The sequence below is a fragment of the Arachis ipaensis genome, chromosome B3, assembly GCF_059453495.1.
Source record: "Arachis ipaensis isolate K30076 ecotype BB chromosome B3, ASM5945349v1, whole genome shotgun sequence".
Classification (NCBI taxonomy): domain Eukaryota; kingdom Viridiplantae; phylum Streptophyta; class Magnoliopsida; order Fabales; family Fabaceae; genus Arachis; species Arachis ipaensis.
In genome coordinates this window covers 122,615,609-122,639,064 of record NC_142438.1, presented here as the reverse complement: position 1 = coordinate 122,639,064, position 23,456 = coordinate 122,615,609, and the positions used below count along the sequence as shown (strand labels likewise).

Sequence of the window (23,456 nt, the reverse complement as noted above, 5' to 3'; positions counted from 1 at the left end):
ACCTCAACTGTAACACACTGATCGAAAGCATCAACCCATTTGCAGTGAACACCCTGTATTGCAGAAAGGAACCAAATACCCCCCTTGTGTCCTGACGCCTCCACTATACCAATAGGGTGATAACCAAGTCTTTTCCAGAACAGTTTCAAGTGTTGAAAAGGACAGTGAGTTTCAACCACAATAAAAATTACAGGTTTAAATTTCCTAACCAGCTCTTTACAATTCACCTGGGCTAACTTATTAGAAGCACCCCTAATATTCCAAGCTATTATATTTAAACTATCCATAATATAAAATATAAATGGTCTGCGTTGGAGAAAGAAAAAAAAAAGCTTGCATAATAACAAATAAATACGTATGAAAGACTAATTTAAATTGATCAAATAATTAATTTAATAATTTACGTAAATAAATATCACAAATTTAAATTTTATCTTATATTTATAATAATTTATTGACCAATTTATAGCGAATTAATTTTTAATTTATTAAATTAAAAGATAAACGAAAAAAAATACAAGTTAGAAGAGAAAACGCGTTGACTATTATCGAGATGTCAAATCAGCTGTAATACACTCACTCCCCCGTTTGGCGTAGCCGACATGGGACTGAGGAACCCACAGCACACCACCGTCGCCACTTGGCGCACTCTCATTGGCTCGTTCATTGTTTGACCCTCATTCAATTCATTACCTCAAACAGCATGGTTATCAGGTGGTACCCATTACACATTGCTATTCCAACTTTGTTAAACAAATCCACTAATAATTGAGTGTTTCATCAAATATTATATATTATCTGAAAATTTTAACCCAGATATTTAAATAGTATTTTTTTTTTTGGATTTTATTAATATCTATTCTAAAGATAAATTTTAAAAATATTATAAAAAAATATTTTATAAAAATATTAAAAAATAATTTTGTGAATTTCTAATATATTAACTAAATCAAAAATTTAAAATTCTATTATTATACTCTCAAAAGATATATTTAAAACAAAAAATAGCTAAATCTTATTTTATATTTATAAAATATATTTTTTAAAAATTTAAATATTTTTATGAAAACAATTTTTTTAATAATTACTATAATTATATAAGTAAATCAATGATAATTATTTATTCAATTCAAATATAACAATATAAAATATATATTTATTATTAACAGATAACTTTTATTTATTTTTAATATTTTATCAATAATTATGAAATACATTAAAAATTTTATTTTATCAATATTTTTTATAATAAATTAGAATATTTTATATGATAAAATATTAAGAATAATCAAGTTCATTAAAAATATTTGTTAAATTACATACAATATAAGTTTTATTTTTTTCAAGTAAATAATGTATTGGTCAAATCATTATTTTTAAATAAAAAGAAATAAAATTAATATCACTGTATAAAATTAAATTATATTTTTACAAATTTTATATATTTAGTTTGTAAACGAAATAGAATCAAATAAAATTATATTTTATCTTGTTTATGCAATAAACAAAATATGTATATAATTATTTTTTTATATTGTAAATAAAATAAAATAAATAACACAAATTAATAAATAAGTTACAATGACGAATATTCATAAATAAAAAAATTAATTTATTTATTTAAAAAAAATCCTGAAAAGAATCAATAAAAGAACGAATACAATAAAGCATCAGTCTCTGACATTTACATTGCACGTGATTGTGAGTCATGTGCCCTCCCCAGGTCTTTATTTGCATGCTATTCATTGCTCAATCATCATTCGGTTGCATTTATTGCCTTCATTAGTACTATTTTCCGGTTTTCTTTTCAATTTATGTTAGAAATTTTAATAGGTTTAGATAGCCATAATTTTTTTTAAACAAAGAAGTTTTAAAAGAAAATATTATTTGTACATCAAAATCAGCCACTAAAATCAATTACCAATATATTTATGTATAAATACATACGTAATTTAATTTATTTTCAATATGTATTTATAGTTTAGCATGTATTTTATACTGGTGATTGACTTTAGTGGCCAATTTTAATGTACAAATAACATAACCAAATTCAATATAATAAAGTAGAACATAAAAAAAAAAGAAATATAACTTTAATTTTTTTATCATTTTAGATATTATCATCAATACTTAAAAGAATCATTAGTTTTATTTTCTATAGCATTTAGAAGAGTCATTAACAACTTCGCAATATCTATAACTTTGTTTTGAAAAATTTGTTAATTTTTCTTTAGCCAAATATACTAAATAGCAAAAAAATAAAAAAAATCAATTACCCATTTCTTTCGGTGATATTTTTTAATGACGTACCAAACCAATTTTTAAAGTGTTTTTTTTATTGTTTCTGATATTGTCCAAAGATACCTAGCATCAGTTATCAAAGCACACCATATCTACCAGAAAAGCTCACAAGCAACAAACAGGTGGTACATATTTTTAACATATTTATTACACAATACTCATACAATATCAGTTTGCTCGACTATATCCAATCTACTCAATCTATCCTTACTATTAACTCTATTGACTAAGACAAACTAAGTAAATAATTTAACTAGTGGTGGAACCAATCCTCTCTATATATTTTTAGTGAAACTAAAGCTTGATATGTCTTGTGGTACTGCCTTTTCCTACAACACATGTACAAAGGAGTTAATAGTAAAAATACAATTTTTATCAAATTTTCACACCATAGTGTCCTCTCTTTTTTACCGACTGCAAGACAATATGTAGTTGATTTAATAGTTCCAACTCTCACTGGTATAGTTCTCTTCTCCAACAGAAGTTTCAAACTCACTCTATGTCATCCCAAAATTCACATTCTCTTATGACAGATCCTTTTTTGTTTGAAATTGAGAAAAACCTTGAAAAATGTGACTTTTAAACTACCACCATGTAACCATGCATCCTCCCAGAACTTAATCCGCCTGCCATCTTCAAGTTCCATTGATAACCCACTGATCATTTTCTCTCTCACCCGCTGCTTCTTAATCTGAAGCTGATAAATATTTTTTCATGAACCACCTCTAATAGGAAGGATCTGAGTCGATAACATATCATTAGGGTTCAGATTATTATATGAGCAAATAATCTTTTTCCATAGCATACACTCTTTCTTAAAATATCTCCACCACTACTTAAACAATAGTGCAGAATTTCGAACCATAGCATTTTTCACCCCCAAACCTCCAAGATTTTTAGGAGTCTGGACTATGTCCCATCTAATCTGAGCAATCCCAGGTTTTTCATTCTCCTTGTCCTAAAAAAATTTTCAGCAATCAACTTCTCTGTAACTGCTTTTGCCATCTTGTACAGACTCAAATAATAAATTGGCAAGCTATTGAGAATAAACTTGATAAGAACCAACTTTTCATCCCTACTCAATGTCTTCACTTTCCATAGACTTAATTTCTCTTCTACTTTGTCGACCACTAGTTTCCAAGTTTTCACCAGACGGGGGTTCGCTCCTAAGTATATTCCAAGATATTTCACCAGTACCACTGCCTCTTTACACCCTAGTACAACACACATCCGATGCACCCATTCTGTATCACAATTTATCGGAATCTGGCTCGAATATCAAAGTTGATACTCAAACTAGACATCAGCACAAAATACTAAATAAGTCTTTTGTAGTTATGAATAGTTTCCTCCTCGGTGTGAGGGGAGGGAGGGGGAGGGAAAGGGCAAATAAAATAGTGTCATCTACAAATTGGAGATGAAATAACTCTAGATTTTTTCTCCCAACCAGTAAAAGGGCTATCCACCCATTTCTCACTGCTTCTCCTATCATTCTATGTGGCACATCAACCACTAGGACAAAAATAAATGGCGACAAAGGGTCTCTTTGTCGCAAACCCCACTCCATCTTAAAAGGTTTTGTTGTTGACCTATTCAACAACACTGCCATAGATGCTGAGCACACACACTCTTTTATCTACTCCCTCCACTTTTGACCAAAACCCATCTTCAACAGACAACATCAATAAAGCTCCATTTAACTCTGTTATAGGCTTTCTAAAAATTTAGCTTGATAATCCAGAAGCTTTAGTTCGCATTTTCAACCAATGATCAGTCTCATATGCAATTAGCGTATCATCATGTATTTTCCTTTCCTTCACAAAGACACTCTGTGTGTTACTAACCAACCCTGGCATCACCCTCCACATTCTCCTTACCAACACTTTGAATATCACCTTGTACACACAACCTTAAATCTTTAATCTCTTTTGCACGAACAAATTTTGAAGCTAGAGTCAGCTATGTAATATTTGAATCTTTCGGTAACTTAGACATTTGAAAGAAGCTCATTACGGTTGTCGTGAACTCCTCCAATCTCTTCTCAACATCTTTTGATGAAATTCATATTGTAACAATCATTTCCTGGTGCTTTTGACAACTCACAATCTCAGACTGCCTCTTTTACTTCTTCAACTGATGACACACCTCCAAAGCTATAGAATCATCTTCATTAATCTAATTAACCAAACATTCGCTGAACCCAATTGTCGCGGAAGCTTTCTGATGATACAACTTCTTATAAAAATCCTTTATTGAAATCTTGATTCTTTCATGATTCTTCACTAGTCTTCCATTAATCACCAATGCATCAATCCAGTTATTTCTACTTGCTGAAGCAATGCCATGGAAGTACTTTGTGTTCTTATCCATGTCCTTTACATGTTGAGACCGTGACATCTATTTTCAATGAATCTCTTTTCTAACATACCATCTCTCATAACCATTGACTAGTGCTTTCCTCCTTGGACGTTTGAAAGAAGCTCATTACAGTTTTCATGAACTCCTCCAATCTCTTTCCAATATTTTTTGATGAAATTCATATTGTAACTATCATTTCCTGGTGCTTTTGACAACCCACAATCCCATATTTCATCTTTTACTTCTTTAACTGATGACATCACCTCCAAAGTTATAGAATCATCTTCATTAATTCGATTAACCAAATCTTTGCTGAACCCAATTTCAGAGAAGCTTCCTGATGATACAACTTCTTATAAAAATCATTTATTGAAATCTTGATTCTTGCATGATTTCTCAGTAGTCTTTTATTAATCAACAATGCATCAATCTGATTATTTCTGCTTGCTGAAGTAATGCCATGAAAGTACTTTGTGTTCTTATCCATGTCCTTTGTATATCGAGACCGTGACATCTGTTTTCAATGAATCTCTTTTCTAACATACCATCTCTCACAACCACTGACTAGTGCTTCCTTCTTGCCTCCACTGTCTCATCATACTCCCCGCTACTTACCTTATCATTTAACTTATTTATTTCTTCTTCAAATTGCTTTATCCTCTTGTTAATGTTACCAATCTTCTTCCTATGTCACCTATTCAACGGTACCGTCAGTGCCTTCAGCTTGTTTGTAAATTGGACAACACCTATACGGCTATACCCCTCTATATCTACAAGAATCCTTCATGAGTAAATCAGGAATCAAAACTTTTGAAAGGTCTTGGACCTCCACCCATCCTTGTAACTTCCAAAACTATGGGACAATGGTAAGATAAATCCCTCAGTTCTCAATTCAACCCTGTGTTAGGAAACTCTTCTAGCCATTTTATAGTCACCATAATTTTATCAATATGACTACAAAATTGGCCTTTGAACCATGTGAATTTATGATCATTTAGTGGTAGGTCCACTAATTTCATATCTTGTACATGTGGTATCAAAGTCAAATTGCCTCTACTTTTCCATTTCAAAATCCAATTACTGTGCGATTAATTTGATCCACTATTTTCAAAATAAAAAAAAACATAGTATGAATTTTGGAATAATAATTTTTATATATTTATAGAATAAAGAAAACCATTGAAATTGAAATTGACGTACCATGAGGAGAAGGAATAATAGATAATACTCTTTGAAGGAATTTTCCAAATTTGTGATGTAGTTGTTGTTCATAATGGCATAATTTTCCATTCTTGAATTAAATAAAAAAAGGAAAAAGGAAGATGAATTTTATTTTTAGTGAGATTTGAACTTGAATCCTCCAAGTGTTATAAAAATGTTTATCCACTAGACCATTTTCAATTATATTATTTTATATGTCACTTGATTTATTTATTTGATCATGATGGTTATATTTTGCATGTAATATTAATTCTTCCAATGCATATCGTATTGTGATTAATATATGATTTATTGAGGAGTAGCCACAACATCTTTGATAATAATTATATTTAAAGAAATCACATAAATATTAATATGATTTATTTGTAATTGTTGTGAATTATATAATGAATTTACCCACAAGAATTTATTATGTTATTCACATATAATTAGACTAAAATAGAAAATATTTTACTTCTTAATTAGTCCACAAACATTAAGAAGTAGTATTTTATTTTCTAGTTTTAACACTTTAGTTAATATAGTGAATATTATGTGTGTTAAAGTCTTTGTCTATAGGTAGATTTCAAAGACACTATGATTCATATTTATTTTAATATGACTTACATTGGCATGTATTATCATATGTTATGGATTTTGATGTGCCTATTTAAAGTTGAGTAATGTTAGCATGATTTATTATTTCCAGCAGTATGATATCTGAAACTATATCTGAAGTTCATTTGTTAAGTAGTCACAACTATAAGGAGTGAAAAGATAAGGTTATCTTTCACTTAGGGTGTGCAGACCTTGACTATGCTCTTCGTAGGGAAGAGTCTTCGGCACCTACTAATGCTAGTACTCGAGCCGAGATAGCATTATACGAATGGTGGGAGAAATTCAACCGTTTAAGTATGATGTTCATTAAGTCTCATATCTCAGCTAATATCTGGGGTTCAATTCTTGATTGCGAGAATGTCAAGGATTACATGAAGGCTATTGATGAACAGTTTGAGTATTATAGTAAGGAACTTTCAAGTAGGGGTGGCAAACGGGACAAAACCCGTTGGGCCGGCACGCGTAATCCGCCAAAAAAAGGTGGACTGGACTAAAAATTTGAAATCACCAAATTTAAAAAGCCCGCTTAACTCGAACTGCATAACCCGCACCGTATAACCCGCCAGGTCAAGCATTTTTTTCTTTAAGGCCATTTTTTTACAAATTTCTATAATGTTATTGATCTACAAGAGGATGAAGATGATAATTGAAGATATTCTAAGTTATATTTTGGATTATATTATATGTTTGATTGATTATAAAGTTGAAGATGTTTAATTATATATTTTGGATAATGTTTATTTTGCTTTGGACAATATTGATTTTATTATTTTGTTTCAAAAAACTTAGTTTATGATTATGTTTATTATATATTTATAATTATAAAGACTTTAATGTTTGTGAATTTAGAAATTATAATTTTTTTATGCCTTTAGAAATTATAAATTTATTGAAATTATTGTGAAATTATATATATTGTTTAATATTTAATGGTTTATTAAATATTATTACATAAGTAGCTTTTGGCGGGGCAGGGGAAGAATTTAGGACCGCCTCACTAGGTGGGCGAGGCAGGCCAGCCCGTTGATGGCGGGATTTCGGCAGGACAGGGCGGGCTTTCCCGTTTGCTACCCGTACTTGCAAGCACCCTAATGGCACAATTGTCATCCATGAGGCTTATTGGCATAAGGGGTGTGCGTGAGCACATTATGAGGTTGAGAGACATAGCAGCACAACTAAAGACTTTAGAGGTTGAGATCTTTGACTCATTTCTACTGCATCTTATTCTGAATTCTCTTTCTTTCCAATATGAACCATTTAAGATTTTTTATAACACACAAAAGAAAAAGTGGTCCATTAATGAATTACTGGTGATGTGTCTTCAAGAGGAAGGAAGGCTAATTCAGAAACTTGGTGAAAGTACACTGTTGGTAACAAATAAGGATGGTAAGAAGCGAGCTATTATAACACCCTCACTATTAGAATGTCATGCTTTCGGCCGCACCACTCTGATAGCAAGAAGTATTACGACAACTTCATATACTTAATAATAAAATAGGAGCCTATGACTCAAAACCGTATCGCTGTTTTCTTTGAAAAAACGAAAAAATACTTTATCGTGAAAACAAACAAGCATATTCATATCTACAAAACTTATTACATAAGTAGTTTACAAATATAATATACATATAAAACATACAACTCCTATCCCTCTTATAATATTATAATAATAAAGGCGAGAAAATAATAATTATCTAACTAAAACAACAATATCGTATAAGCAAAACGCATTAAAACTCTTCATAAGCTTCTTCGACAAAGCTATAAGGGGGTGAGAACCTAACCACATGGTCTCACCACAAATTTTCAGAATTGCCATAAGGAGATATTTAAAAAGAAAACTGTTTTCAAGCACAGTGATCATCGTTGTCTTATGAATCTTCTGAAAATCAATGATTTAACATCCAAAAATCCAAAATCTTTCTAAAAGAAATTAGTTAATTATCCAGAATCCAAAACCTTTTTTTTCTTATAAGAAAATCTTAAAAGTTTCCTAGACTGTATGAATGACCAATCTGTTCCAAGCATAGGTTCATTAAGTCTACGCTAAACCAGCTTGATTTTTCATACTTAACTAAACCTCAATCAGAAACCAGTCACGGCCCTCAGCCTATTACATAATCAATCAACACTATCATTAACTCATCACCAATCACACCAGAAATAACCCTCAGCGCCTCCTTCACCCGCCAGAGGGATCTCTCAGAAGCAAACACAGCCAAAACAGACAAGGAAAGTACAGGTATAGATAGCAGTTACAGCAAATAGCTTAGATAGTAGTTAATAACAGTTAAGCAATTAGGCAAACCAAAATAAATTCTAACTCAAACAAAGCATACAAATACATATGATGCTTGTCCTATGGCTGATGATATCATCTGTCGGTTATATAGCCAAATTCGACATGTCTGGGTAGCTAACCTTGGACAGAAACACCCCATCACGGAGCAAGTGAGACTGAGCCACAACCTATTGCTATTACCTGCTTAACTTAGAGCAAGTAGAATAAACCACTACTGCTGCTACTACCCAAGCGGGTGTTTACGAATCAACCCAGAGCAAGTGGAGTAAACCACTACTGCTGCTACTACCCAGGCGTCTCAATCATTGACTCGGAGTAAGTGGGACGAACCACAACCCTTGCTACTGTATAGGCATATCATCAAATTCAATTTTATTTTAAAATTTAAAAACTATAAAATTCTCATTATTTTTAAATCACTAAAGCTTTAAATCAATAATAAGAAAGTACTCAATAAACATAAAAATCTCTAAAAATATATTTTTGAATAAATAAAATAAATCATAAATAATTTATTATTTAATTTCCAAAAAATCTGGGGTCTTACAGCTCATAAGAAGAAAAGAAAGAGTATTGCATCCCATCCTGTGAAGAAAGAAGGTCCACGGTGTTTCTTTTGCAAAAAGAAAGGACGCATGATGAGCGGATATTTTATACGCTTTTTGGGGATAATTTCATATAGTTTTGAGTATGTTTTAGTTAGTTTTTAGTTTATTTCCAGTAGTTTTTAGGAAAAACTCATGTTTCTGGACTTTACTATGAGTTGTGTGTTTTTCTGTAATTTCAGGTATTTTTTTGGCTGAAATTGAAGGAGCTGAGCAAAAATCTGATTCAGGCTGAAAAAGGACTGCTGATGCTGTTGGATTCTGACCTCCCTGCACTCAAAGTAGATTTTCTGGAGCTACAGAACTCGAAATGGCGTGCTTTCAATTGCGTTGGAAAGTAGACATCCAGGGCTTTCCAGCAATATATAATAGTTTATACTTTGCACAAGAATTGACGACGTAAACTGGCGTTCAACGCCAGCCTTCTGCCCAAATCTGGCGTCCAGCGCCAGAAAAGGATAAAAAACTGGAGTTGAACGCCCAAACTGGCACAAAAACTGGCGTTCAACTCCACAAATGGCCTCTGCACGTGAATTGCTTAAAGTCTCAGCCCCAGCACACACCAAGTGGGCCCCAGCACACCAAGTGGGCCCCAGAAGTGGATCTCTGCATCATCCATCATAGTCCACTCATATTTTGTAACCCTAGGCTACTGGTTTAGTATTTAAACAACTTTTAGAGACTTATTTTGTATCTCATGACATTTCATATCAAAACTTTGTATTCTCTGATGGCATGAGTCTCTAAACCCCATTGTTGGGGGTGAGGAGCTCTGCTGTGTCTCAATGAATTAATGCAAGTATTCCTGTTTTCCATTCAAACACGCTTGTTCCTATCTAAGATGTTCATTCGCGCTTAACTGTGATGAAGGTGATGATCTGTGACATTCATCACCTTCCTCAAACCATGAACGTGTGCCTGACAACCACCTCCGTTCTATATCCGATTGAATGAGTATCTCTTAGATTCTTTAATCAGAATCTCCGTGGTATAAGCTAGAACTGATGGCAGCATTCATGAGAATCCGGAAAGTCTAAACCTTGTCTGTGGTATTCCGAGTAGGATTCAAGGATTGAATGACTGTGACGAGCTTCAAACTCCTGAAGGCTGGGCGTTAGTGACAGATGCAAAAGGATAGTAAATCCTATTCCAACCGGATCGAGAACCAACCAGTGATTAGCCGTGCTATGACAGAGCGCGTGAGCGTAGTTTTCACTGGAAGGATGGAAGGTAGCCATTGACAACGGTGATCCACCAACACACAGCTTGCCATAGGAGGACGTGCGTGCGTGAATCAGAAGACAGAGGAAAGCAGAGATTCAGAAGACAAAGCATCTCCAAAACTCCAACATATTCTCCATTACTACACAACAAGTAACTTTTCATTTATGCTCTACTGGTTATTCATAATCCAACTGATAAACATAATTGACTTCCTGATTAAGATTTACAAGATAACCATAGATTGCTTCAAACCAACAATCTCTGTGGGATTCGACCCTTACTCACGTAAGGTATTACTTGGACGACCCAGTGCACTTGCTGGTTAGTGGTACGAGTTGTGAAAAGTGTGATTCGCAATTTGTGCTACCAACGCATAAAGAAGGAGTGCTAAAAGCTTAAGGCTTGGCTTGACATTATAAGAAAAATGCTAGGTACTGTCGGATTTACCGTCAGATTAAGCAAATAAATCTACTGGTAATCAGTTTATGGTTGGATTTACCGTTGTGCTGAAGCTGACGGTATAAATGGCACCGGAAACTGTTTACCCACAGATTATTTTCGTCCGACGCTAATTACTAGCGAATTTTACGTCAGTTTTTTCAATGGATTTGTCAAAACTGAGTTGATGATTACCGTTGGATTAATATGACGATAACTTTAGTGCCATTTCACGTGTTTAGGCACTAAGTTACAGTCGGATTTTTCCACCAATAAATCTTAAGGTAGTTTTTTTTTCTTTCTGGCACAGTTAAGCCACAATTAGTAGTCAAATTAAAGCTCTTGTTAACAAAATTGTTAGGAAAAAAATCTAAAATTTTCAGAAATGAACAAACTATTTTAGTAAAAATAAATGGTCTGAATATAATAAAATATCACAGAAGTAGAATACAATGAAGTAGACAAACAAAAAAAAAAATCCCTAAACCCTACAGATCCCGGTAACCATCACCGTCGTCGAGGTCCCCCTGTGGAGGCGGCGGAGTAGGTGCTGACGTCGGTGCCCATCAGTAGCATTGCCGCAGAAACCAGTAGCTCCGCTGCCTCCAGTGTGCCGCTGCTGGTTGTACATTTCCAACTGCTCTCGCAAACAATTTAGCTGCTCCAGCTTCTCCGTTAGTTTCGAGCTGATGGAAACGACTCCTCCCACGCGTACAAGATGGTCATTGTACTTCTGCTCAGACTGCTCCGCTTGTTAATAAAGCTTATGTGATAGCTTCTGCACCTCCTCCCTCAAGTCGATAACTTCCTGGGGAATGACAGGGCTGGTGGCAGAGGCAGAGACAGATGCAGAGGCAGAAAAAATCACCAATACGGAGGAGCAGAGACCACTTGCGAAGAACAACTCCAACCTGAAGCAGCGATTCTTGTGGGATTCAGAGGTGGTCTCGCGCCAAACCTTATCAAAATCTACCACTGAGGTCTCGGAGCCAGCTTCGTCATTTGCATAGGCGGCTGAGACTGCTGGGTTGCAGCCTCCAACCTCTGCCTGTAATCCTCCTGTGTCACACACAATGTGATTAGGATAAGAGTCAATTGACTTTGAACCAAATAAAATTTAAAACATAGGATTAATTGAAACTCACATAATAGGCGTAGACTGCGCATCAATATCCTTGTTGGCCTTCAAAGTATGTGTATACTTGAAGGTCTCCGCCAGTGTCGCCTCACAATCCAACGACTTAGACTACGAATTATATCAACCGATAAAATAAATCAATAAATTAAACAACTAATTCAAGTAACTACTAAAAAATTAAACATTATCAAACTAGTTACCAGTCTGCTCTTCATCTTTATGAAGGTCATCGATCCATCCGTATACTTCGACGACCTGGGAGAAGCCCTGTTAGCGACGTTTGTTAGACGGCGATGCTTGAAACCCTCATCATCTCTAAAATAGGCCTCCAATTCCTTCTTGATGGCTGGATGGATTTAGGTCATTAGGTGGTTACGCCTCTGACGAACGACGCTCATCATCTACTGAATCTGTTTAACTGCTTGGTGGTCATAGATCTTTCTGATCATGAGATTATGTTTCGCATCCCATATGAATTTCAACGGCACAAATTGATTTAGCGGCACAAATTGATTCAACAACATTAGTTAGTCAGGATAAAATACAGTTCAAATATAGTTAATTAATTCAACATTATTGGGTTTTTACCACCCACTTCTGAAACCATCGCTCTCTGGTCTTATCCAGGATCTGTGTATACCTGGGCCACAGGTGGTCGTACATTGACTTAATAACTTCAGAGATCTCCTATGTGCAAGCATTGTTGTTTAGTGTAAACCTATCAGAGAAGAAACCTAACATTGACAAATACATATAAACATATAAACTTAAGATTAAAAAATTGTACTCACGCCTGCATGCCATCGGGCCAAATCCTCAGCCGAATGACAGGCGGTGGTGGTGGGGCATCTTGCTTGGGGGCACTGGAGGAATCACCCACTGCGGTATCTATCACTGGATCGGCAGAGGGGTGTTGTAGAAGGAGGCACATAGTTCGAGTTTAGGACCATGATGAACTGCTGGTCCGCTGGACCCACCTGTGACGTCACAAGGGTCGATGGGGTAGTCGGGGGTAGAGGGCGATGACTGAACAGTCCTTGAGATTCGGTGGAAACCTTCGCTCTACCACGACCATGAGACCCACTCGATCTACCTCTGCTACGCTCATCATACCTATAAAGAGAATATATTATTAATACTAATCAGCATATATACTACACGAATCGGTCAACAAAACTCCCCGAAAAAATTGGACATAACCTTCCCTTAAATTGGACATATATTTACCTTTATGATTTTCACAAATCCAACCAATCTCAATCCACAGTATCAATCAACAGTCAACTAATTTCATAAGAATTAAATCAACAAAACATCTTTATTCACAACACGCTAAAGTAAAATCGTCACCTTATTAGAGTATCATATGAATCTAAATATTGTATGAAATCTAAATGCTACGTAAATTTTATATCTATCAATAAGTAAAATATGAGTCTACAGTAGTTCACACTCTAAGTATCTATATAACACAACTCAAAAAAAGAAAATCAAGAAATAATTCACTATATAATGAAATAATATGTAATGTCACAAATTCATAGCCAATCTAGAATGTCACAAATTTTTATTAGAACAAGTCATGGTAGGTTGTAGGACGAAACTTAACATTAACATCACTAAGTTACTGCAAGTGAGATAAAAAAACTACATAAAAAATATGAAATTTACATGTTAACTGAAGAGAAGCTTGCAAAGATTTCTAATGAGAAGTAATATGTATCCGTGTTAATATATGTAGTAAAAAACAAATCTTCAACCACATGGTAAATAAACTAAATCCATCTATCTAACCTTTAGTATAAACTATTACAGCAAGTGTTGGCAAATTCATAAAATTCTCTTAAGAAACCTACAATATATGAATAAATATATACTACCATATGAACCAATGTCAAAAGGGAATAAAAATAATAAAAAATATTATAAAAAATACCAAATCAGATTCTTACCTGGACCTAGTAGAGGACGACAAACCTGGCGTTGGACGAAGTGTGTTGGATGAGAGGAAGAAGCTGTCGATGCGAAGAACAGTACTCGTTGGTGGTGAGAAGAGCGGCGCTGTAACGGAGACTAGGGTTTGTAACGTCAGCTGCAATCGAGACGTCGTGGTAAACGGGAGGTGCAAGGAGAGAAGGGAGGTGTTATCGTTGTCAGCGGCACTGAGGCTGACAGCATGGCGGGGTTCAGAGGTGGCTAGAGAGAGAAAGGGAGAAGATAGGTTAGAGAGAGAGAGTGGTTTCGAATTGAAGGGAGAGAGGGGTTCACACTTTGAATTTTAGGTCTCGTTATCGTCAGATTTATAGGCGGATAAATCCGCTGGTAACTCATTGTGGGCGACCAAAATGCAGCGTTTCACTAAAATGGGTTTACCGGCGGATTGTTCCGATGGTAAATCCCACGCTACATTTCATACTTATTTCCCCTGATTTCCCTCCAAGTATTACCAACGACTTTACCATCGGAATCTGGAATCCGCCAGTAACGATTTGAGCAAACGAGTTCTACATCAAAACTGTCGGTAAACCCATTGATAAACCCCAATTTTGTGGTTTATCTTGTGTTGATTTTAGGGGATTTTATCAACTTTTCTCACATTTATTCAATAAAATAGTATGGTTTTGTGAATTTCTCCTAATTTGTACTTAAGAGTAAAAACATATTTTTTAGGCCTTTAAATCGCTAATTTTATTTCACTTTAATTCCATTCAATGCCTTGATATGTTTGTTAAGTGATTTCAGGATTAGAAGGCAAAGATTGGGTTGAAGGAATGAAGAAAAAGCATGCAAAAATGGAGAACTCATGAAGAAATGAAGGAATTGCTAAGCTGTCAATCCTGACCTCTTTGTACTAAATCGATCATAACTTGAGCTACAGAGGTCCAAATGAGGCGGTTCTAGTTGTGTTGGAAAGCTAACATCCGGGGCTTCAAAATAATACGCAATTTGCCATAGTTTTCTTGCAGTTAGACGATGCGCACGCGTCGCCCATTTGTGCGCGTCGCAGGATCAGCATGACTCACTTAAAGGCAACACGTGACCAGCGATTTCTGAAGCATTTGGGCCCAATCCAACCCATTTCTAATGCTATTGAACCAGGAATTGAAGGGGGAATGAACCAAGTAGTCATAGTGGAGTTTTCATTATGTTTTAGGGTAGAATTCTAGAGAGAGAGACTCTCTCCTCTCTCTAGATTTAGGGTTCTTATTTCCATTTCCTTTTTTATCTAGATTTTAATGTTGTTTGACTTGTTTCATTTTAGTTTTTCTTTAATTTTATTTGTTCTAGCATTTTAGTTTAGTCACTTCTCTTGTTAATTTTTTATTTTACTCTCTTTTATGTTGATGAACCATTGTTGGATCTTGATTTCTTCTAATACAATTTTATGTTTCCATGTCTTCTTTTATGTTTATCTTTATTGCTATTGTTGATTTCTTGCTTATGATAGTTATGGGTTTTTTTAATTCTTGCATTTTGTGATGTTTACTTTAATTGCACTCTAGGTAACTCCACTATTGATGGGTATATATTCACTCAATTCTTTTATGTTTACTTTTATTGCATTTTGTGATGTTTATCTTTTATGTTTCCACGTGGCTATGAATTCCACCAAATCTTTATTTCTTTATGAATTCTCCACTTTGCATGCTTCCTTTCCATCCTCTAAGTCATTCTTGCCCTATAGATCCTGAAATCACTTAACAAACGCATCACGGCATCGAATGGTAATAGGAGAGGATTAAAAATGAGCATTTTTAAGGTCTTGAAAGCATGTTTTCAACTATAAAGCATAATTAGGAAGAAATCATAAAAGCATACAATTTATATGAATAAGTGTGAAAAGAATTGATGAAACCCACCAAATTCAACATAAGATAAACCCTAAAATTAAGGTTTATCAACCTCCCCACACTTAAACAATAGCATATCCTCATGCTAAAGATTAGAATACCAAAGAACATAAGGATTGGGAAGACTTATGGCTAGAGTAAATCAAATGCTTCTACTTACTTGGTTAGAGTAAATCAATCTCCAAGAGAATATATGAACACATAGGGCTAAAATATTATGATGATCAACAAATTCCACTAATTCAAATTTCAAAATGAAGTGTGAATAAACTTTCAAGATGAAAGCTCGTGAAAGCGGGGAACATAGGATTGAGCATTGAACCCTCACTGGAAGTGTTTGCACTCTAATCTCTCTAGTGTTTGAGGGTCAATTCTCATCTAATCTTGCTTTCTAAGGCTTGTTCTTCTTCTACAAATTAACATATGTTCAATGCATGGATACACATATCAAGAGGTCTTCCAAGGGTTGTAATGGGGTTAGGGTCAAGGTAGGATTATATTTGGTCAAGTGGACTAGAATTTGAATCTTTGATTAACCTAAACTTCCCACCTAACTTAAGATAATCCATGTAACTATAATGTAAAGCCTAACTACCCATTATCTATCCTTTTCTACATACTCATGCATCCCATTTTAAGTACTACACATATGCATTGTCATCACTACTTTACTTTGGGACAATTTGTCCCTTTTTTATTGCTTCCTTTTTCTCTTTTTCTTTCCTTTTTCTTTTTATATTTATTTTTTTAAAGCAATATATACACAAGATATTAATGCATATAGTTTAAGTAGTGAATGCATGAATATGTACCTAAATTTTCCAAAAGTTTTCAAGAATCATGAAATACCCAATTCACCTAACCAATGTTCCCAATTCCAATTTTCCTATACTTAAATCATGCACACTCTCACTAATCTAAGTTAACTAAAGATTCAAATTAAGTACATTTATTATTTTTTACTTAGAGTTAGTGATATGCTATTATAAAGAACAAAAGGGGTTAAATAGGCTCAACATTGGTTTACAAGGGTTGATAAAAGGGTAAGGCCAATTTGGGTATGTGAGCTTTAATGAACAAGGACCTCAATGACATAAATGTATTCATATATTAAACAATGGATATATAGAATCAAACAAGTCAAAGATCACAATCTTAGAGAGATCAACACACACCGACAAAATGTTGGTTGAAAAGATGCAACCAATCAACTAGGCTCAAAATCTTACTAGGTTTATGTATTTTAGCTCTAAAACCATGTTCCAAAATTAATTTCTTCAAAAAAGTTCAACAAAAATTTAGCTCCAATTAGTGGAATGCCCTAAAACAATTTTCTTGAAAAAGAAATCATCACTTTAACTAAGTAGTCATAGTAAGAAGTGGTTGGATGAAAAACAATTCATTTAATTCATATGCATCCAATCACTTAACAAGGATAGGTAAAATATATACAAAGCTCTAGATATATCTACAAACAACTACCATGCAAAAAGTACTTAAATGGAAACAAATAACTACAAAATGCAAATTATCCTAACTAACAAAAAAAATTAAGATCTAGGTGTTGGAGAGAGGGGTTATTACCTATGGAAGTCGGTCACCAACTTTTCCACACTTAAAAATTTGAACGGTCTTTCGTGCCATCTGTGATGAGCAAAAGTGGTTCGGACTCGCCACTTCCAATAGCCATAGGATGGTGGGACAAGGGCGCCTCCATGTCCACCTCTTGATTGCTTTCTTCGCCATGATCCGAAGTGGACTCCGGAGTGTCGGGCCCCTCCATAGGTGGGTGGGTACAACTAATGAGCTTCTTCAAGTAGTCATAACAGCGCTTGATGTGTCGCTCAATCTGCTCAATCTTTTGACCTTGCCAGTCTATCTTCTTAATGAGCTCAATCAATTATTGGTGGATAGATGGTTAAGGTGCAGTTAATGATGTTGAAGGTAGAGTCGATGGTTCGGCAATATCTACATGTGGGTTCTTATCCTTGCACTTGGTTGCAACGTGAGGCTTAATCCATTTTTCATGCGGGAATCTCTTTCTCTGTAAGAACCTGGTTTTTCGGTAAACAGACTTTTCTGGCTATTTTAAAATTTATTTTGTAAAATTTTGAACCACATCCCAATAATAAATAGTGAGATTGGTCCAATGGTAAAAAAAAAAAAACAAAAATTAAAGAAAAAAAAGAGAAAACTAAGAAAAAAAGAAAAAAAAATAAAAATTAAAAAAGGGCCATTAATATGGTCAAAATTGACTTTACGAGGGTAATTAATCCCCCTAAGTCAAATTTGACTAGTAAATAATAAATATTAGCTTACCATTAGTTTATTTTCCTCACTAGAGACTTTTTGAGCCGGAAATTCACTTTTAGTGACGGTTTTGCGTGCGTCGAGAAAAACTCTAATAACCAAAAATCTCGGAATCAGTGGTCAAAATAATTTCTACTCAACTATATGTGCCTCAAGATTTATATTAGCCATCCATTCATGATTTACTCTTTTAAAAATACATATTAGCCATTAATTATTTCACCACACGGTAAAGTTTACTACGAACCGAATTTTTGACTAAATTCAGCAAACGACTCTTAGAGACCCAAAATCTTTTTACTTGCCACCCAAGTAACTTGTCTCTCCTTCTCAGCCTCTGGGCCGAGACTATCTCAGCCTTTCACGCCTCTCTACTGTGTTTTTAACCTCGAGTAACTAACTGTGGTTAATCGTGGATAAGCTCGACACGCAAGCGCTGACCATGCTTCTTCGTTTTCACGCCCCTTATTCGTTGAGACCGAACCCTTGTGTAACACCCTAACTACCAAAGTTCACACTTCCGGCTGCGCGATTCTGATAGCTCGGATATTACAACGACTCTTATACCATTTAATACTAAAATATGAGCCTGTTTAAAACTTTAAATCGCAACACCGCTCCCAACAACACTTTCATCCGATAACATACATCCATAAATACCATACAACTAACAAAACTCATAAAGAGTACATCCGTATATATATACAAATATATATATAAATAATATTACAGACATAATCCAATACAATCCCTATCCCTCTTACAGATTATATCAAGATAAAGGCGAGGGTACAATAAACCATAATCAACACAATACAAAGCATCTCAACAACAACTAAATGAACTCTTCGTAACTTCTGCGCCCATATCCTGAAAGTGGAAAAATGTAAGGGGGGGGTGAGAACATCATCCTCGAAAGAGTTCTCCGTAGAGGGTTTTTGGGAATTACTGTAATAGGATACGTGAAGATAACCGCACCAGTGATTAATAACCGTCTTATGCCTCTTTTCAAAAACAGCGGTTTACAATAAAAGTAAAGTCGGAAATCTTTTATGAAAGAGGAACTGTTCAATTCTCAAAAACTCAAAAGCCTTTCAAAGAGGTTTATCTATGCTGAACCAAAATAGCCTTTCTTAATTTATTCCAAATCAGAAACACAAAACCGAAATCAACCATCAGTTCATCTCATTCCAACCACGGCCCTAGGCCCAAACAATCCAACCATGGCACTAGGCCCAAACAATCCAACCATGGCACTAGGCCCAAACAATCCAACCAACAACCAATCACCACAATCCGACAGAGTCCCAGATGCAAACACAGATAGGAAGTTCAAGCACAAACAAACAGTTATTACAAGTAGAACAGTTAGCAATTAATCACATAGGCAAACCAGGTATAATATGCACACCCAACCAATGTCACACAAATGCATATGATGCATGCCTGTCCCTAGTGGCTGATGATATCATCTGTTGGTTATAGAGCCAACCCGACAAGTCCTGGTAGCTAACCATTGGACTGTCCCTCTATCGTGCATCCCCAACTCGTGTTATACTCATCATAAACTTGATCATAATCATGATCCATATGCATCACCCTCACTGGTGAATATTTATCCATCACCATCACTGGTGAATATTTATGGGGGCGAGCTCATCCGGGCCTTTCACAGTGCCCGGCCACACTTACGACATAGGGTCAACAGAGTATCAAGTCTCAACCTGGAGCACGTGGTGGCTAGCCACTGCTACTACCCAGGGAAACTCGTATCTCAGATAGTGGAAGTGCAAAATCACAATTATCAATATCTCAGCATATATGCATTCATTCTCAGCCATGGATCAACATCCACCTTAGCCATCCGGCTCACGGTTCAATCCAGAACCAGCCAATATTGATAAATCATATACAGCCATTCCGGCTCACGGTTCAATCCAGAACCAATCAATATGTATAAACATACACAGCCATTCTGGCTCTCAACAAAACAGCACTTCCACATTCAAAATCATCAAATTCATGAAATCAGCATTTAAGCCATAAATCATTTTCTCAATTCATTTCACTTTGAAATCAAGTTTCAACTCTTTTCAGCCTTGGCTTTAATGATCTCATTTCTCAAATCATCTCTGGCTCATAAGCCACTTTTACTCAAGGTAAATTCCCCTTTTAAATAATGCCACTCTCGGCATCCTCTTTCCAAAACTTCCATCATCATGGCAAGTTAAAAGCCTCTTTGAGATATTCAAAAATCACCCATCCAACAATGGGACTTTATAACAAAAGTTTCTCGGCAGAGTCCCAAGTCTTTAGGAGAGAATAACATAACTCATTTCGCCAAATTCATTTAAAATCATTAAAACATTGGCTTTCCGATTTGAGTAATAAAATAGGATCTAAGCCAAACCGAGTCACGTAATCGTTTACTTCTTTCAAAGCCGTTTCCTTTTCCTAGGTAAAACCAGCTTCAACCCCCATGATAAATTCTAAAGCATTTCGACTGTTCAAAATTGTTTTAGTCTTGCAAGAATTCAGAATTCAAAGAGTACTTAAAACCTTTCTCAAAACATTTCAAATGAAACTTGTCAATAGACATTCAGGTTCTTTCAAAGTCATTGAAACTTCTTTAATTGAAACCCCCAAGTCAAATTCAAAGGAATAAACCCTTTTCACATCCAAATAGCTTTAAAACACAAGTTTCATCTAAATAACCTTCTCCTGAAAGAGATACAATGCCTTTCTTAAGAAGCAAGACTAAATCACAATTTCCTCTTTATTAATTCATTTCGAAAGCATGAATCATCCTTTTCTCGATAATTCAAATAAAATAGTAGAAGTCTTTAACTCATCATTTTCCAGACAACATTTCAATAAAGACTCGGATTTTATAGAAATTTCGGCAGCACCTCCCCTAAAACTTGGACTTTTGCCACCCGGTTCGGGTCCCAACTAAACCGTTTCTCATTCCTTTTCAACAGCTCGAATCCAGAAATCAATTCAAAAGCAAGCTAAATCCAACAGTCGCCTCAGTGGCATATCTCAAGGAAACCATTTCAAAAATTAACTCAATACCAACCGATTTAACTCATCATTTCTAAAGCTTTAAAGAATCGGTTCAACAATAAATCATTTATCCAAACCAAATCAATTAAAGCAACCCAGGCTGAATTTCAAAAGTATTCTATCTTTCGCATCATCAAAATAATTGACTCCATTCAAACCAATCCTCAACGGATTAAACTCATTTCAAATCTTTAAAGAATCAACTTTAAACATTACATTTCACAAGCCACACAACAATTCAGCCAAACCAACATCTATAGTCATTCGAATCAATCAAATAATACATAAGGCAGATACAATCACAAAATACACAATATCTCACATCAGTACCCATATGTAATAATTCCAATAATAAACTATAGTTTTCAGAAAGCGCCCCTACCTCAAAACATAATTCCATAGTCCAAAAGTCTCACAGAGTCCTCTTCGCCTCAACCCAAAACCAACTGCAGCCAGCAACTCGTCTCCACTTGCGTTCTCAACAATCTCACCAACTCTAATCGCAACACATAACAATTAGGACTCGACCCCACGTTACCAAAACTCATATTCATTAACCAAGCACAACAAGGTACTAACGCAAGGCTTTCGAAATAGAGATACTCACTAGATCAGCGAAACGAAACAGCCGCAACTCTAAAACGACTCGGCAGCGGCCCCGTTAATAAATTCTGAATAACGGCGGCAGCCCGAATTTCTGATAATAGCAGTTGTACAACCACGCAGTGTCAATACTCTTTCCGAAATCCAAAAGAACAGTAACCAAACTTAAAATTCTTACCATCGGCGGGACCCGGTGGCAGCAGAGACGTTCTTGGCGGCAGAGGCTCAGCCCGGAGCTTCGGCGGTGGTCCCTGAAGTCATAGAACCACTCCCAGTTGCCAGAACACAGAGGCGCAGCTCTTCTTTCCAACAGTGACACCTGCCGCGGTGGCTGATGCAGCAGCTCAAGACGCAAGCAGCAGCGGCGGAGGATTTCAACGGCAGAGAGAGGCAATTTCCTCCACTCTCATCCATAGTCAACCACGATGGAGGTGGAAGCTGGCAGTGGCGGCGGTGGTTCCGACGAAGGCGACTCTTCTTTGTTCGTGCTTCCAGTGGCGGCGGGAAGGATGGATTCGGTGGCAGAGACCTAACAAAGCTGGTGGCGACGGGTTCCAACGACGACGTCGAACTCAGTTTCGATGGCGGCAGCTCCCTCGCGAGCTCCCACTCTCCCTCCTCGCGTTCACCCACTTCTCGCTCTTCCATTGTCGGGGATGACAGCAGCCACGGGCGGCGAGGCCCACTAACCGCGACGCATCTCCCACTCCTCCGTGTCACTCACCTCGCCGGCGTCGCACCGTCCCTCTTCTCCGATTCCCCTTCCCCGGTTCCCTCTGATTCCTCAACTTCTCTCTCTGTTCTATCGCATGAATGCCGCTGATTTTGGAAGAGGCAATAGGATTAGGGTTTCGGCGGCTGAGGGATAGGGCATTAGGGTTTATTATTATTATTATTTTTTTTAAACTTAGGGTTAAGGGTATTTTGGTAATTTTACTTAAAATTGGGAATAATATAGTAATTGAAACCCAAGTTAAATCCAACACTAATTATATATAGAAAATACCATTTGCTCACCAATCTCACAAATTATTTTCAATAAAATGTCCAAATCAAATAATTAGAAATAATATACTTAATTTCTTCATTTTTCTAAAATAGCAATATTAATATTTAAAATATTACTTATCTAATCCAAATCATATAAAATCCTTATTATTTCATAACTATCAACTTTATAATTCAAATATAGAAAATAATCCAATAATTGTGAAATTGGATGATAATCATAACTTATCTCAAATCCAATAAATCAAAACTTGCCTTAATCATCTTTAATAAACGGATTTTCGAAATTAAGGCTATAAATAACTATATGATTTGAGACTTGATCATGATAAGACTTTTTAAAAGTTCTGGGTCTTACATCCCACCCACCTTATAAAAATTTTCGTCCTCGAAAATTGATACAAAACGAAAGAAATTTCATAACAGTTCATCCT

The 23,456-nt window shown here is 35.5% G+C and overlaps 1 protein-coding gene across 1 annotated transcript; it reads right to left on the bottom strand.

The window, feature by feature from the left end:
- Window positions 1–22,239: 22,239 nt before the first annotated feature.
- LOC148572308 (uncharacterized) lies at window positions 22,240–22,662 on the bottom strand. Its single transcript, XM_088508143.1, has one exon. The coding sequence runs from the start codon at window positions 22,660–22,662 to the stop codon at window positions 22,240–22,242; it is 423 nt and encodes a 140-aa protein (XP_088364269.1).
- Window positions 22,663–23,456: the final 794 nt, after the last annotated feature.